The sequence below is a fragment of the Genypterus blacodes genome, unplaced genomic scaffold, assembly GCF_046128005.1.
Source record: "Genypterus blacodes isolate CSIRO-AG114 ecotype Tasmania unplaced genomic scaffold, CSIRO-AGI_Gbla_v1 ptg000055l_1, whole genome shotgun sequence".
NCBI classification, from domain to species: domain Eukaryota; kingdom Metazoa; phylum Chordata; class Actinopteri; order Ophidiiformes; family Ophidiidae; genus Genypterus; species Genypterus blacodes.
This window is the reverse complement of record NW_027466867.1, coordinates 5,913,530-5,929,444: the sequence shown is the minus strand read 5'-3', so window position 1 is coordinate 5,929,444 and position 15,915 is coordinate 5,913,530. Positions and strand designations below refer to the sequence as shown.

The following is a 15,915-nucleotide window of genomic DNA, read 5'->3' as shown; positions in this document are numbered from 1 at the left end:
TACATTACGAGCATTTGGCAGACGCTTTTATCCAAAGCGACTTACATTACATTACCACCCTACGCAGAGGGGGGAGCAATTGAGGGTTCGGTGCCTTGCTCAGGGGCACCTTGGCAGGGACTCGAACCGGCGACCCTCCAGTTCCCAAGCAGAAGCTCTACCCACTGAGCTACTGCCTCCCCCACTGAGCTACTGCCTCCCCCACTGAGCTACTGCCTCCCCCCCCCCCCTTTACGTTAAGTAGAAAGATCAATAATGCAGTAAAAAGGAGGAAGAAAGAAAGAAAGAATTCCACTGAAACCACATGCAATGGCTGCTTTTCAGAGCTCCTAAAATGTTGAAAAATGTGTAAACATTACATAACAGCAGCCATATTTATGACATAACAGATCACTGTGGTGAGGGGAAAAGTGTAACAAATTCCCTCTGACACGCAGCGGAGGAAAGGGGGAGCATCTCTCAAAATAGAAGCATCTTAAAATGTCAATTGGCATTCCGAATCTCTCATGACGACCATTTACCTTCGCCTCAGGGTTTATAAAGATGTTTGGGTGAGGATGACACAAATAACTACAAACTCGGCCCGTTTCTGGCTTGTTTTCTCTCATACGCATTACTTAAATTTAGAGCAGAAACGTCTCAGGGATTCAAGGATTTTGCAAGATAAACATGATTGTGCTGATGGCTTTGGTGAAGCTGAAGAGAGAGAGAGAGAGTTAAAGAGAGAGTAAGAGAGAGAGAGGGTAGCTTAGAGGGGAGAAAATTCCACATTAAGCATTTTTTAATAAGCGTGCTTCCATCTGTTTGGGCTGTAGAACCTGGCAGCTGTCATCTCACAGGGAAAAGCTCACGGCACTGCGAGAGACATCTGATTGGATCTGTCAATAAATCAGACGTGATGCGCCTCGACATGTGCGGATGAGGCGAATGGCGCTCGCAGCTCCACGTTTTCCAGCCTGACAATGATTCGAGCAGACAAACCCGCTTCACTCCTCATTTAGCCGCTAAGTCAGCCCCGTGACTTTACATCCCTGTGCTGTATGTAACTCGAACCAACGTTATTTTCCTACAGAACCCACAAATCACCGCCTGACATACAGTAGCTGCACTCAGTCTGAACGAGATTAAGGCACAAACATAACAAACTCATGTCAGGAGAGCAAAGCGCCCGGAAAACACATAAGTGATTCTTAAGAGTATAGCAGCAGTATATTTTTATTGGCCAAATAAAATCTAATTCAAACTCAATATATATATAGAAGAGTGACAGTTATGAGAATTTGCCAGGAATGAGGATTATATATTAAACATACGGCCCGGCTCGTCCAGCTCTAATCTCCTGTTTCAGCGGTCAGGGGGTTTCTGTTTAACTCATCACCATTCAGTCCTGATAGAGAAGCTGAATATCACATTTATTCCCAGAGAGCGCCGACGAAGGCCCACATCTGGAGCGGAATACTGTTTAATCTGGAACCCCCTTGGAACAAAATGTCACCAAAACAAAGAGGAGAATGTGTCAGAGCCAGTCAGTAGCATGCTCTCTATACCGCAAATGCTGTCCTGAAGGCAGAAATGCGGCAAAACAGCATTGATGGAATTTGTAGGATTCCTTCCTTTCTTACAGGGGGAAGCACAGCAGCACATCAGCACACCTTACTCCCTTTATCAGACTATGGCTGCAATGAGTTTGTAAATGATGTGCTGATAGTCAGAGGAAGAAAAGGGAAACAGCATTTTGAAATGCTGTTTCAAAGGGAAGGCAGTAGCTCAGTGGGTAGAGCTTCCGCTTGGGAACTGGAGGGTCGCCGGTTCGAGTCCCTGCCAAGGTGCCCCTGAGCAAGGCACCGAACCCTCAATTGCTCCCCCCTCTGCGTAGGGTGGTAATGTAATGTAAGTCGCTTTGGATAAAAGTGTCTGCCAAATGCTTGTAATGTAATGAAAACTAGCTGACATTTACACGCACAATACTACAATTATTTGTCAGTGTTTGATTAGGGCAAATGTGAGTCAGGCGTGTGCATGAATGGAGACGTTCTGTTGGACGGCGGCGCACTGGGCTGTCTGGATTTAGTACATATGTCACCAGAATGATGAATGTTTACATCAGTATCAAAGATTAATGACTCTCCTGTCTCCCCCCTTGCATTAAGTTCACATTTCTGCAGGTGAAATACGACTCACTTAATGTGTTTTGGACTTTTGACACCATGTGTACTTGTGTAACTGTAAGACATACTGTACATCTGAGTATTGGTGTAGTCATAGCAATGCTGCATCCAAGCACAAATTCATACAACACAGAGAGACACTGAGGTGATTTTTTTTCTGGGTTGAATTTATTAGTCCATTAATAAAAACCTTCCAGAACATGAAGCAGCTGTTCGTGGAGGGAAGAGGCAATAACAGACCAAAGAGCCGATGCGATGTAAATTTAGTCACATATTTATTACATAAATATATAGTAAAATAGACCAGCGACAATTACCATAAAAATATCTTCCTTTAAAACCCTGACCATAAACAAAGATTTGAAAATCACACATTGACATTTACAAACACGCTGATTGTCTGGACCTGTCATAAGCAGCCCACCACAAAAACCTGACATCACACCACCCACTGGACTCATGTTGGAAGGAGGGGGGGGGGGGGGGGGAAGGGGAGGAGGAGGAGGAGGAAGAAGAGGAAGAAGAAGAGGTAAAGGGAGGGGCGGTGGGTGCTCAGGAACGGCAGGGGGATCAGGTAAGGGGTTAAAAGCACGGAGGACAGGTCCAGGAGAGGTGTGGGTGGTGTGAGAGGAGATCACAGTAGATAATCGGAGGTTTTCCTGTTAGTGTGTGTGTGTGTGTGTGTGTTTTATTTCAAAGACAGTGTGTATTTATTGAGCCCAAAGTGTCGCCTGAAGCTCGGCCGTAAGTTCGCGCGTGTGTTTGCTCGGGCCGCCCCCCCACCCCACCTGTGCTTGGCGGGAACGAGTCCCGACTATTGTTACCGGTGATGCCGATCGCCTGGCGAGTACGACGACGAGAGAGAGAGCGGTGAGGAACAAATACTTCAAATACTTCATTGTGTTTGTTTCAACCTGAAAAAGGGTACGGGTGGGTTTTGTAGCATCAGAGAAATTCACGTAGTGTACTTAACTACCACGTTTAAGAGTCTGGCAGCTAGAATGAGTCGAGGAAAGCGCGTCAAATCATCCGGAGGCGCCGCAGAAGATAATCTAGTTGATCTTCTGCAGAGGCCTCCCTTCGTCACGCAACCGCCCGCGTGAACTCATCTTCGATCTCCCGCACTGTGTCGTTCCCCGGTTGTCCCCAAACGTCACGCGGTCATGCTCAGTTTTCATGGAGAGCTGTGACAACAGGTTGACACCCACCATCTTTGGCACCTACCGACTAAACCATTAAACCCCAGAACGCACAGGTCCTGACCCCTGGACGGGGCGGGAACGCCCCGTCCCCCCCCCACCCACCCAGAAGCCTTTGCAGTCACACCAAAACAAGGAACTCTAGAAGAAGTGATACAAAAGTAAGAAAAGCCTGAAGAGTAGTTGTTTACCTGTTCTGCTGAAGGGTTTTTATAGCTCACGTTAATGTTTGCATTATTTCATCAGATTTTATAAATACTGTATCTACTGCTGGTTTATGTTGTTTAAATCACAAATATGCTGAGGCCGACTGAAGCCGGCCCTTAGAGAGAATCTAAGAAAAAAGACAATAGAAATCCTGATAGAAACAACAAATCACAATGTAACCCCGAGAAAACTCCACTTCCACTGCCTTTGAGGGTTCAGCCGTCAGCGTGCGTCTTACTGGTCGAGCTCGGTGAGAGAACACGTGAGGTTTGCTTAAAGGTCGTAGTGTTGCAACCCCCAGTGGTCCCAGACCTTCTGGCACACGAGGCTTCTCTCTCTCTACGCAACAGGACAGTGGATTTGTAAATTAGTGAATAAAGAGACACAGAAAAATTCACAGACATTTTTTGTACAACATGAACCCATCCAGAAATAGAGTCTGACATGAAACCATCTACCAGCACCAAAGACTGCATACATGGACAAAGAGTCGCGTCCACCAGGAAAAAGTGTTACGTCTGAACCTGGAACGCGTTTGAATGAGACGGATGAGGACCTATTTGAGGCTAAGTGTGTATTTCCTAAAAGTTTCTGAGTAAATATAAACATGCTAAGAACATGCAATAGTGAGTCCTTTTCCTTTGTAAACAATGTGAACAGAGGGGTGGTGCGAGAGCGTGACGAGACATTCCTGGCGGACGTGCAGCCTCGGGGGAGGTGTGGTGTGTGTGTGTGTGGGGGGGCGTTGGTGGTTGGTTTGCTGGTGCTGTGTAAAATGGCTTGGACCTGCTACATCGTGGAAAACTGTTCAATCGACTTGATCCCTTTTTCTTTAGGTTTCAAAGCTAGCCGAACGAGCGGGGAGTGTTTCCCCCCCCCGCCCCCTGTCGGCTTTTGCATACAACAGTTGGGCGTATGTGTGTGAGGGAGCGTCGCGGGAAAAAACAATGAACAGGGACGCGTCGGGACTGACGGAGGGGACAGAGAGGACGGGAAGCACCCTTTGAGGCCGGGGTATCAAACCTGAGCAGTCCTGAACCAATTCAACCTGACAAACATTGCATATCTTTTTCGTAAGCCCAAAGCTCTCAAGGTATAATACTATTCACATAATTTATTATCTAATCGTTAAAAATATCGTCACATCTTGATTGATAATGCTAATAGATAAGCTAATACCTAATTTGTTTACATTCGTCGCTGTCTAGGCATGCATTTCCCACCCGTTTATAAAAAATATCCGTGTGACCATAAATCTCAGGCATAGTCGGTAGTCTCAGCAGCAGCTCAGTATGCTTCAAAAGAACCGAGTCGTCCTAAAGCGCCGCCCCGACCACATCGCTAAGCAGCCGCGTTCGCACACGTTTAGAACGCTCACACAGCAGAGCGGAAGCGGCGTGTGATCCGTGTGCGTCTGTGAGCATAACGGCAAACGCTTCTTTCACTTCTTTTTTGGAGGGCGTTCACGGGGCAGCACGGGAATAAAAGCCATTAAAGTCAGCGTGACTGTGGGTTCGACCGTTTCGGAGGGGGGGGGGGGGGGGGGGGGGGAGGTTTAAGATATTCCCTGGACCCCGCGAAAAATTCCACAATTAGGGGTTTGAAATGCTCCGACAGGCACTTTTGTTTGAAGCACACCGAGGTCTTGAACCGATAAGTGTTGTCTGCCAGTTATTTACCATAAAACTACTTGTTAAGTGCTCTCAGCTGGTGGGATTTGGTGTACGATGCGGACAGTGTCCTTTGTCCTCTCAAAGCTATTGGTAATGTCTCGTGGCCAGATCATAGTGCAGGGCAATGAATACAGCTCCATGTGCCGCTGGAGATAAGGGACAAGGTGGCAAAGTGCTAATACGCAAACCGATACATATTCTCACACACGGCCGCTAACTCGACCGCGAACAAGCGCGTCAGACACAACGGGGGGGTCCAGGCAAACGTTAACAGTCAGGCGCACGCGTCCGTATCAAGACCATGATAGAAACGGGAGATCTTTAAAGGATTCGGGGACGTTTCCAGGCAGGTTTTCCATTATTGGCGATGTATTCTTTTGTACTTGTAAGGGCACAACGGGAGTATTGTTGTAGATTTAGTCATTTAATACTGCGCGCAACCATAATCTAAAAATCACTCTAGGGAGTCCTCAAACACTACGACTCGACTCGGCACACTAATGCACTCTTTTCCGAGGAAATCCATCCACACAGCGTGCGTTTTCTTAGTGCAAGCCTTAATAACAACAACTCCTCCAGGTGCCTGTTGTTGCACAGCGCACCGTAAGATCCTGCAGACCGGGAGAGCGACACACACAACGCAATCAACCACAACAAAGGCAGTAATCTTGTCGCGTTGTAAAAGCCATTCCAGCTTTCCTCTTAAAGAACACCGGCCTCGTCTCTGGCGTTCCGGTTTTCCGTGTTTTACAACCGATAGTTCCAAGGATACCCCACCCCCTCCCTCCTCCCCCCCTCTATATCTCCTCTCTCGCTCTGCCTGCCGATTACAATATTAGTTACATTCTTCAAAAGGAAATAAGTCCACGACAAGACTCTTGTTTCAGACTCCTGTCACATCGTGGCGGCCTAAAAAGGTGCTTTTCTTTCGGGGGGAGGGAAGGGGGGGAGGGAAGGGGGGGCTGAGGAGAGAGGAGGGGGGGGGGGGGGGGGGGAGCGAAGCAGGTCAGATATCAGCACTACAGACGTTCATAGCAAAAAAGCACTCACGCACGCACGCCGTTCTCTCACACGAACACGGACGCCGACATCCACATGCACACGCTTATATACATGCACAGCCTTAATTTGAGCCATGCCGAACCCTTCAGTACATCACAGAGTTAAACAGTAAGCACACTGAAATAGAACAGGCGGCGGACCGAGGAACAAATCCGGTTCCTCCGTCCTGGGGGGGGGGGGGGGGGGGTGGGGGGTGGTAGTGGTGGTGGTGTGGGGGCGGCGGCGGCGGCGGCGGCGGCGGCGGCGACGCTTGGATGGGAGCCATGTAGTGTATGTACACCATGAGCCAACTGGGTGAGGGGGGAGCTGGGTATTGCTGCTGCTGGCTCTTTGACCATAAAGGGAGAAAATGCAGTGATGGGTGTATGGTATCGTGTGTGTGTGTGTGGGGGGGTGTAAGTGTGCTCATGGACTTGTAGCACACTTTTTTTGGATGAACATTTTTTTCTAAATAAAGGATGTGTGTGCTTCCGCAGAGCAGCACTAAACCCACTTGGATCCAAACAAAGGCGACACACAAAGACACTCTCACCTGCACGCATGAGGGGACATGTTCTGGTTTGAGGGGGAAGAAAGCAATGAGGGGCACTGAGCGGGTTTCTTTCAGAGGAGGGCCGAGAGTTCCAATTTTTTTTTGGGGGGTGGAGGTAGGCGTGATAGAGGGGCGGGGCCTCGCTCGTCTTTTTCGTCCCCGACACTTGCGGCGGTCGGGTCGAAAAAAAAAAGAAAAACAAAAGGACATACCAAGCGAAATAGCATGACAGAAACAGAATAAAAACGGGCACAGACTGCTGATTGTGAATTCAGACGACACATAAAGATGAGCTAACAATGGTGGTTTCATCTAAGATTCATCATCATTTATTAGAAAATGTTCTTTTACCTGAGAGAATCCTTCAATAGCTTCCTTTACCCAGTCACAAAGAAGTGGTCTGTGTTTGTGTGTGTATGTGTGTGTGTACAGTTTGCGTGTGAGTGTGTGCGTCGGTGCATGCGTGTGTGCAGTCGGTGCGCGTGTGTGTGAGGTGCGGGTCCGCGTGCCGGCTGAGGCTCTCGTTGGTGGGCGCCTTTAAAAAGAAGCGATCAGGAGAATCCTTTCTTATTTCCCCCGCAGCCGTCTTAAAAGGACCTGATGCGATGAGCGAACGCACCCAAAGGTTTCGCTCGCTCACTTATTGCACTTCATTAAAACAAACTAAACTTGTAAACTTTCTGTCGCTGGTTTACCTCCGAGTGCTGCGGCTCGGTTTACTCAGCCGGGTTACACCAATTAAGAAAAATAACATTTAAAACAGTGCAGAAAGCCACTTTGGCTTATGTGTAATCAAGATTCTTATTTTTCTGCCTCTTTTCCTTATTTTTGTCACAATTATCACCATTTGGAGACATTCCACATGGGTTGGTCTGGGCCATTCAAAGTGCTTTTCAGCTAAGTGCTTATAAAAACGACTGATGGGTCGGCAGGTTGTGGGTTCTCGTTTGAGTGGGGTGATATAGATTGTTATAAGTGGTTTGCGGCTGCAGATTGGGCTGAACCGTTGCCGAAATCACGTGTACCTGCCACATAATGAGCCCCGCTGACCTCCATCAGTCACCACCCGCTCAGAATTCTCTTCCGCGTTACATTTACATGGTCATAGAATCGAAGGATTAAAGCTTAACTGGCATATTGCTGAAGGAGTGATTGAATCAGGGAGGTTTTTGTCCTCCCAAAACTAATTTGACGAGGCTCAACCCACCAAACGATGAGAGCGTCGGATCAGGCAAGACGCGAAGGGGTACCCGAGTGAACACACAAATGCACGCACACGCACGCACGCATACACACACACACACCACTGTCTGAGCAGTTTACAAAAAACAGCACATCTCGTAAGAATCCTTTGCTCCACAACATCCCCAGAATCCCTCCTGGTTGTTCTTTGGGGACCCAGACAAACTTGTGCGAGCGGTCTTAGAACCAACGCTACGCAGAAACACGTAGTGAGGGGTCTCTCAACCGCTCCCCGAGTCCGGCAAAGAACCCCTTGCACATCGAGCCGGGTCAAATTGGGTTTTTAAAAACATCGGATGCCAAGACCGGCTGGTTGTTGGACCCCCTTGAGCTCGTCTTGCGGAGGGGAATTGCATAGACATCGTGCTACTTGCATGTCTTCACAAACTCTACATTTGGCATAGGGGGGTGGGGTGGGGTGGGGAATCAAACACAACCATGAAACCAAAAAACATCACAGACAATCTCTGCCCCTCATCATGTGTCAAAAACATATTAGAACCAAGCTGAAGTGGAGGGATGGAATCTGTTTACCCTGCAACGCCAGCCCAGAAACCTCAGCGCCGCTCATCGCGATCTGGCAAGAAAATAATCAATCAATTTAGGGTTCTGATCAGTGGGCCGTGGACCACTTTGCAGATGACCGGATTGGATGATGAGTTTCAACCAATCAGAGCCGCAAAATGTTAATAACTGTTATCGTTTAGTTGCGTTAGTCGGCTGATCTCATGGATCCTCGCTAGACGTTTGCCAGACAATCTTGTAACAAAAATGAGCCACTGACATGTTTTGGGCTGACCTGTGGGAGACAAAGGGCTCAGCCAACAAATGGGGGGAGGCGGGGGGGGTTCGGTTTCCCAACTATGGATGTGAGTATTCAGCAGCCAGCAGGTTAGCCGACATTCCCACTCCTATAAAAAACGAGAAATCTCCTCGTGTTCTTTTGCATCTCCCGCACCTTTCAGATCAGATCCGTACCTACACAACCGCTGACCCTCCTGACCCCACCCCCCCCTTTTTTAAAATTTTAGCCACAGTGATTGCTTGCGAACCCACATCGACAGTCTGGAAGAGCCGAGTTTGAATCCATTTGGCGGACACACACACTTGTAGGCATTCATGTTTAGCGTATCATATGTCGCGGTGAGAGCGTGGGCATGGAGGCGGGGGGGAGGGGGGGGGGGGTCGTTCGGGGGGTAGGGGGTCAACGAATTTATCTCTTTGCAAACAAGAGGAGGCACAGGGTTTATGATTAATGTCACGGGGCACTTCTGAATATGGATCAACATGCGTGTGTGAGAGTGCACGCAAGCACACATACAAACGTATGAAGCATTACAACATTACTTTGCTTTTTCTTTTTGTTTTTTTTCCTTTACATGACAGTGGGATGGAGCGGGTGCGTTTTTAAACTTTTGCGCATTTTCTGCAACATCTGGTCATTTCTGTGTTGTATATAGTACGTTTTTTTGTTGTTTTTTTTGTAGTTTTTTTGTATTTACATCCTTGGTAATGGCCAAAATAAAATGTAAAATGAAATGAAATAAAAATCATAACAGAAAACATACAAAAAAAAAAAAAATACATCATAGTTATTGCACCTTGCAGATGGGCAATATATTCTCAGTTTGTTTGTTTGTAACGTCTACGTGACACCACTGTTTCACTTTTCTGCTGGTGTGTGGAAGTTAGGTTGTGGGTGCCGGTTCAGGTCCAGCTCCCTCCTGTCAGCTACATTCAATACCTTAAACACTCAGCCATTACAAAAGTCACAATCCCTCAATCTCTGGGGCTGTTGATTTGTTTCCCCCCCCCTCCACCCCAAACTAATTATGTCTAATGATTCACAATATTTCCTTATTTGTTTTGCTTTGAACCCCCTCCCCATAAATCTGATATCAGAATCTGAGAAATCCATAAAGAGAGCACCAAAAATTGAGGGAAGAATCTTTTTGCAACTTCTACTGATGCGTACACACAAGCACATATTATCTTATACATTTTATATATTCATATATCTATATATATTTATGCAACTCTGCACTTTCACATGTGCCTGCAAAATACGACTCCTCCCAAGTTCCTTTGAGTTTTGTGTTGTGTGAGGTATGAGAAGATTGTGTTTCAGTTTTTTTTTCTTTTTTTTTTAAAACGTATTTTCAGTTTCTGTTGCATTATTTTTTCCTGTTTGTGTTTTTTTCCTTTCTCTTAAGTATTTTATAAAAAAAGAAAAAAAAAATTAGAAGAAGAAACAAAATGTAAAAAAAAAGAAAAAAGAAAAAAAAGAAAAAATGTTCCTGTTTTGTTGGTTGTAAATTCCTCCTGATAAAAGGGGACGGACAGTTGGACACAGACAACAGATCAGTTGGCTTATCAACACAAACTATAGATGTGAAAAAGAAGTGAAATAGTTTCTATGTTACACTGCACGCATGGTCAAAAAGTGACTACAGCTGTTTTTTTTCTCTTTTACACAGAGCAGTTTAAGCTTCAAATACAAACAAAAAAAATAAGAAAAAACGATGATAAAATGAAAAAAAAAAGCTTAATCTCCAAGCCTTTTTTGTTCAGGAGTCTTTTTTAAAGTCATCTCTTTTCATTTTGTTTTATGGATTTATAATCATTTCATATATCTTTTTCTTAATCTAAATCAGACTCAGCAGCATTTTAACCCCTAACTGTCACACACACATACCCAGTCAGCTCACGAGAACGAAGGACATCGATAGATAAGATATACTGTTTTTTTTTGTTGTTTTTGTTTCAGTTCTTTCGTCACAAGAATTCCAAAACCCTGCATCTCTGGGAATGCCGGGATCTTCTCTTTCCTCGCGCTGCTCCTAGAAGCGTGAACGCCCGGAGGCTTTTCCTTCTTTTCCGGGGAAGGAGCTGAAAAAGGTGGCAGGGGGACGTTTTTTTGTGGGGTTCGTCAGCTGGCGTGTGAGGGGGTGGTGGTGGTGGGGGGCTGGGGCGGGGGGCGTGTGGGATACGGAGGAGACCGTACGCTCACACTTCAACATCTTCCCCTTCCTTCAAAATGTTTGTAACATCGTCTCTACGACCAGCCGCAGCCCTGACCCGTGTCAATGATTGCGGTGAGAGCTTCGTGCCCTCGGTTTGTTGAACCCCCCACTCCCGTGTCCCACGATTCCTCGTTTCACCTCGCATGCTCACACTCGCTCTCTCTCTCTCGCTCAGTCTCTCTATCCCGATGCTGCTTTGCCGTTCACATTCATTCGGTGGCGCCGCTCTATAGAGCAGGTATGGCCAAGCCTTGTCTCACAAGGGAGAGGCCTCGATCCTGTTTGGTGGCAATGATTTCAGGGCCGAATTGGGGGAGGTTGGAGGGGGGGGGGACTTGAAGGAGCCAGTTGGGGTGGGGGAAGAGAGGATGATGATTGACGGGACGGTGTTTCGAGGAGGGCTTGGGGATTTGGAACGTCACTGGGCCGAAACTGCTACAGGAAGGAGAAAGGAGGAGGACAGGATGAGGGAGTAAGTGCTTAACAGCCCCGCCTCGGCTCCTCTACCCAGGCACCTCTCTTCACCCCTGGAGTTGATGGTTGGATGGGTTTGGGGGGCATGGGGGGGGGGGGGGGTTATGTGCTGTTGGTCTAATACTGACAATATGACAGGTTTGGGACTGAGCCCACTGCAACTGCCAGCGTCTGTTACACAGAGCAGGTCAGGATGGGGTTGGGAGGGGGAGTCACATGTAAGGGGGGTGGGGAGTTAAACTTGGATGTGGAGGGGCTGAAGGGAGGACCACTGCAGTAGTGCAAAAGCTCCCACCAGCCTGGCTGAGTGGGGGCTATCATATGGGCTGGGGTCAGGGGAGATTTCAATTCAGTCTGAGCTGGGCTCCACAAAGGGCATAGTCCTGGGCGGGACACACAGGGGGGGCGGAGCAAGGCTGGGGGCGGGGCAGAGCCATCCGTGGATCTCCGGAGACGGCGTTGCATTTGCCGAAGACGGGGGGCGGTGGGGGCTGGGGTTCTTCAGAGAGGGAGACAGGTGGGCAGGTCCGTCCAGCTGAGGGGGCAGGACTCTGTTGCTCTGCCGTTTGTGCCCAAAGCCGGCATTCCAGTTCAACTCTCCGCCCGGCGACGCTCCAGAAGGTTGAGGCAGTGAGGCTTGGCCGTCTGTAACGATTACCCACGATCCCTGCTGCTCGATCCACTGCGTAGGTACTTCTAAGGGGTGCGGGACACCCATCCTGTACAACTGCCTAGTATACACTACGGCTTGGCATTGAGTATAAAATAGATTTAGTCTTTCTTTCTTTCATCTTTCTTGTGAGAGTGGTAAACCCAGCTAGTTTTGGCTTGGCCCCAGAATTGGAATGAAGAGAGCGGGCGTTTGTTTTTCTAATCGTCAACATTCTTCAATGGTCGTTTGGCGAGTACACTAAGATATTTGCCATGGAATGTGTGATATTATTGTCGTAGTGGTGAATTGAATTGAAGAGGCTCTGTGAACTTAACACCTTTTTTGCGCGGTTTATGCTTGAGAAGAGGCTTATTTCCTTGAAAACATTATCAACATCCAATGGCAGCCATCATAAGTGTACTGTGGGAGATTGCCATGATACACAAGGAAATTGCCCTTTCTAATCATGCTAATTCAGTGGGCGTGGCCACCAGGGTTATTCAGTCACTCTATAGCATCTCTCATCCAGCGACTCGCCTTGATGGGTGTCAGCCGCGCTGTACATCCATACTGTCCTTCGTTGCTTCTGTGAGTCGGTTCCTGTTTTGACAGAAACAGCTGATTCCAAACGTCCAAAGATGACACTTGGTCCCACATAACAAAAAGAGATAACCCAAACGTTATGGGTTCCATCCCCTGTAGTCGGTAAAACCTTAATATCCAGGGGAATGGCTGGCCCTCCTGTCTTCAGTGGTATTGAGTTTTAACCAGGTGATAGCACTGAGGGTGTGAGTCTGTGTTTTAAGTGTTTTGTCTTTCAATGACTACGTGTGCACCCATGCAAAATTACGCACATTTGTGTGTTTCTCTAAACATGCCAACTTGAATGGCGCATGTCTGTGTGTAGGCTGTGGGCAGCTGCCCTGTGTCCAAAGAGGTGAGGTAGTGCCTGACACCACGGGGGCAGTATAGCCGCCCCAGCCTGGGGATGTGTCCATTCTGAGGTAAATGGTAGCCTTCTTGGCATTTGCCTGCTCTCAGTGATGCCCATAGTAAAAGGCAAATGTGTATGGAAGCCTGGAGGGGCCACACTGAGATGAGTCCCGCAGGAGGGGACTCTGTAGAAACCCTGCAGGTTAGGGCTATATATATATATTTATAGATATATATATATATATATAGTATATATCAACACTGCTGTGCAGTGCATACAGTAAAATGAGGCATTCACGTTACTCTGAGGTGATGCTGTGTTGTGTTTTCATGTTAGTGTGTGTGTGTGTGTGTGTGTGTGTGTGTGAGAGAGAGACAGAGAGAGAGAAAGAGTGTGTATGTGTGTAAAATGAGCTTCCCTGCCTTGCTTGTGGCCGCTGCTATAGAAACCCTCTGAGTCCTCTTAGATTTACTTTCTGACCCCTGGCTCTGACTCTCCTGTCCAGCTATTAAATCTTACACCCCCCTCATCTCTCCCCCTCAGCTCCTTCCTATCCATCTCTCACCGCCCTCCTCTCCCTCTGCCAGTAGCACCTCTCCCTTCCTCCTTTCTTTCTCTTCTTTCTTTCCTCCCCTCAATGCCGTGACTTCTCGGAGAGAGAAGGGCTCAATTGTCATTCAGGAGAGGGTAGGCTGCTGGCTAAAGCAGCACAGGCAATAACAAGGCAAGTCTGCCCATGTGTGTGTGTGTGTGTGTGTGTGTGTGTGTGTGTGTGTGCGTGTGTGCACTGTATGTCACAGGAGCCGGTCCGATGACAGAAATGAAGGTAGATATGGAGCCACGGTCTACGCTTTTGAAAAAGGTAGACAACACAATTTCATAAAACTGGAGTAGCCTTATAAATATAGCACCGGTTTAACTGGGATCTAAGTAGAAGCTCCAAAACAGTTATAACGGCTCAGTTTGAGTTGAGGAGTTGGTAATAACTGGGTCAGGTAGCTTTGCTCGACTACAGCCTTATACACCAGAGTAATGCTTTAAGAATCCGCTGAAACTTTTCAAAACGTGCAGTGCTTGTCGACTGCGTGTGCCTGAACGACTGTGTGTGATATATGTATCCGGAAGTAATACTGAGAGGTGTTAGCCAGCCTGGAAGCCAGCTAACATGTGTGTGTGTGTGTGTGTGTGTGTGTGTGTGTGTGTGTGTGTATGTTTTCAAAGCAGGCGTAAGTCTGTGATCTACGACCACTACAAAGAACCAGAGAGGAAACGGGCTCCTGCACAGAGCTCTGTTCGGAGGAGCTGAGGTTGAACTGGCTGTGGCTGTGTGTGCGTGTGCGTGTGTGTGTGTATGTTTGTGTATTTCTGTATGTGTCTTGGCAAATGGCTACGACTGTCATTAGGTAAGACATCATGCTCAGACAGAAGGGCCCCCACACAGATTTTTACGAAAAGGAGTAAGGAAAAGGAGGAGAAAGAGGCGAAGGAGACGGTGTTCGAAAAAACAAAAAATCCTCGGTTTGCTCGACTCTCCTGTTGCTGGTGTGTTGTTGCTGTTATTTCCAGTTTTTTTTTTTAAACCATGTAAATGTAATTTTAGAGGAACACCAACTCCCGCTAAGAGGACTCTCCCTCCATCCTTCCCCTGTAAAAAAAACAACGATGGCCCTTTTCATCTCCCGATGTGACCCGCTTTCCTCCTCCCCTGGTTGGAGCGGTGGCAACTGGGGAGGTGGTGGTGGTGGTGGTGGGGGGGTGGCGACGGGGAGAGGGCGGTTCACACTTCCTGGTCCTCGAACACCTCAAGGAAGAGCGGCGGGAAGAGTTCGTTGGGACACTCCACCTTCATGTGGAGGAAGCGGCTGGCGTGGCACGCGCCGATCATCCGCAGGTCGGTCACCTTCATCAGGAGCTTGGGCCAGAAGTGGGGAATGTTGTGCTTGCGGTAGTTGATGTAGTGCTCAAACGCCAGCAGGTACGTCTCCTGGCACTTCTCGATTTTGTCCACGCACGTCAGGCCACAGCGGTCTGCGGAGGAGAGAGAGAGAGAGAGAGAGAGAGAGAGAGAGAGAGAGAGAGAGAGAGAGAGCCGGTGAGAGAGGGAAGGGAGGAAATGTAGACGACATCACAGCAAAGTGAAAAGTCCCCCATATTCTTCTAGTCTATCTGGCTGATTGATGAACCCCAGAAAAAGGGGAGGCGAGTCTTCATCTTCATCACATAAAAACAACAAAAAAAGAGGAGGAAAGTTTGCGTTTTCCGTCCAATGATGTCACAACCCGAAAAAACTTCACGCGACCTCAGAAAGTCCCTGATGAAGGTCTGTAACGTTTCTATAATGGAAACCAAACGTCTTTTTAATCACAAGTAGGACGGAGACGTTAAAGAGTTCCTCCTTTCAACCCTGAATACGTTATGTGGACGTCAACCTTCAGGCCGTAATTACATTTTGATTTACAATACAATATGCTGTATATAAAGCAGGAGGTAATGACTGGGAATAAGGGCTGACGCGGGGAGTGTGTGTGTGTCCAAGGGCGAAGAGGAATGACATTTACATTATATTTAGCCCCTGTATTTATCCACGTAGAATCAACCCCAAACGATCTCGGCTACCCACATTAAAAAACGGCGGGACGTATAGAGCGCAGGCAGCAGAACCCACAGCCGCCATATGATGCGGCGCAGGGGTCAGAGGTCGCTACGCCAGCTGTCTTAACGAGTTACGCGGGTTTGCGTCTCTTCCAGG

At 47.8% G+C, this 15,915-nt stretch overlaps 1 protein-coding gene across 1 annotated transcript in view; it reads right to left on the bottom strand.

The window, feature by feature from the left end:
• Positions 1-4,985: 4,985 nt before the first annotated feature.
• Positions 4,986-15,915, bottom strand: part of LOC143002248 (thyroid hormone receptor alpha-B) — a 33,215-nt gene continuing 22,285 nt past the window's right edge. Inside the window, exon 8 of the mRNA XM_076152269.1 lies at positions 4,986-15,194. Within this exon, the coding sequence (XP_076008384.1) occupies positions 14,944-15,194 (251 nt within the window). The 3' untranslated portion in view covers positions 4,986-14,943. The remainder of the gene's footprint in view (positions 15,195-15,915) is intronic.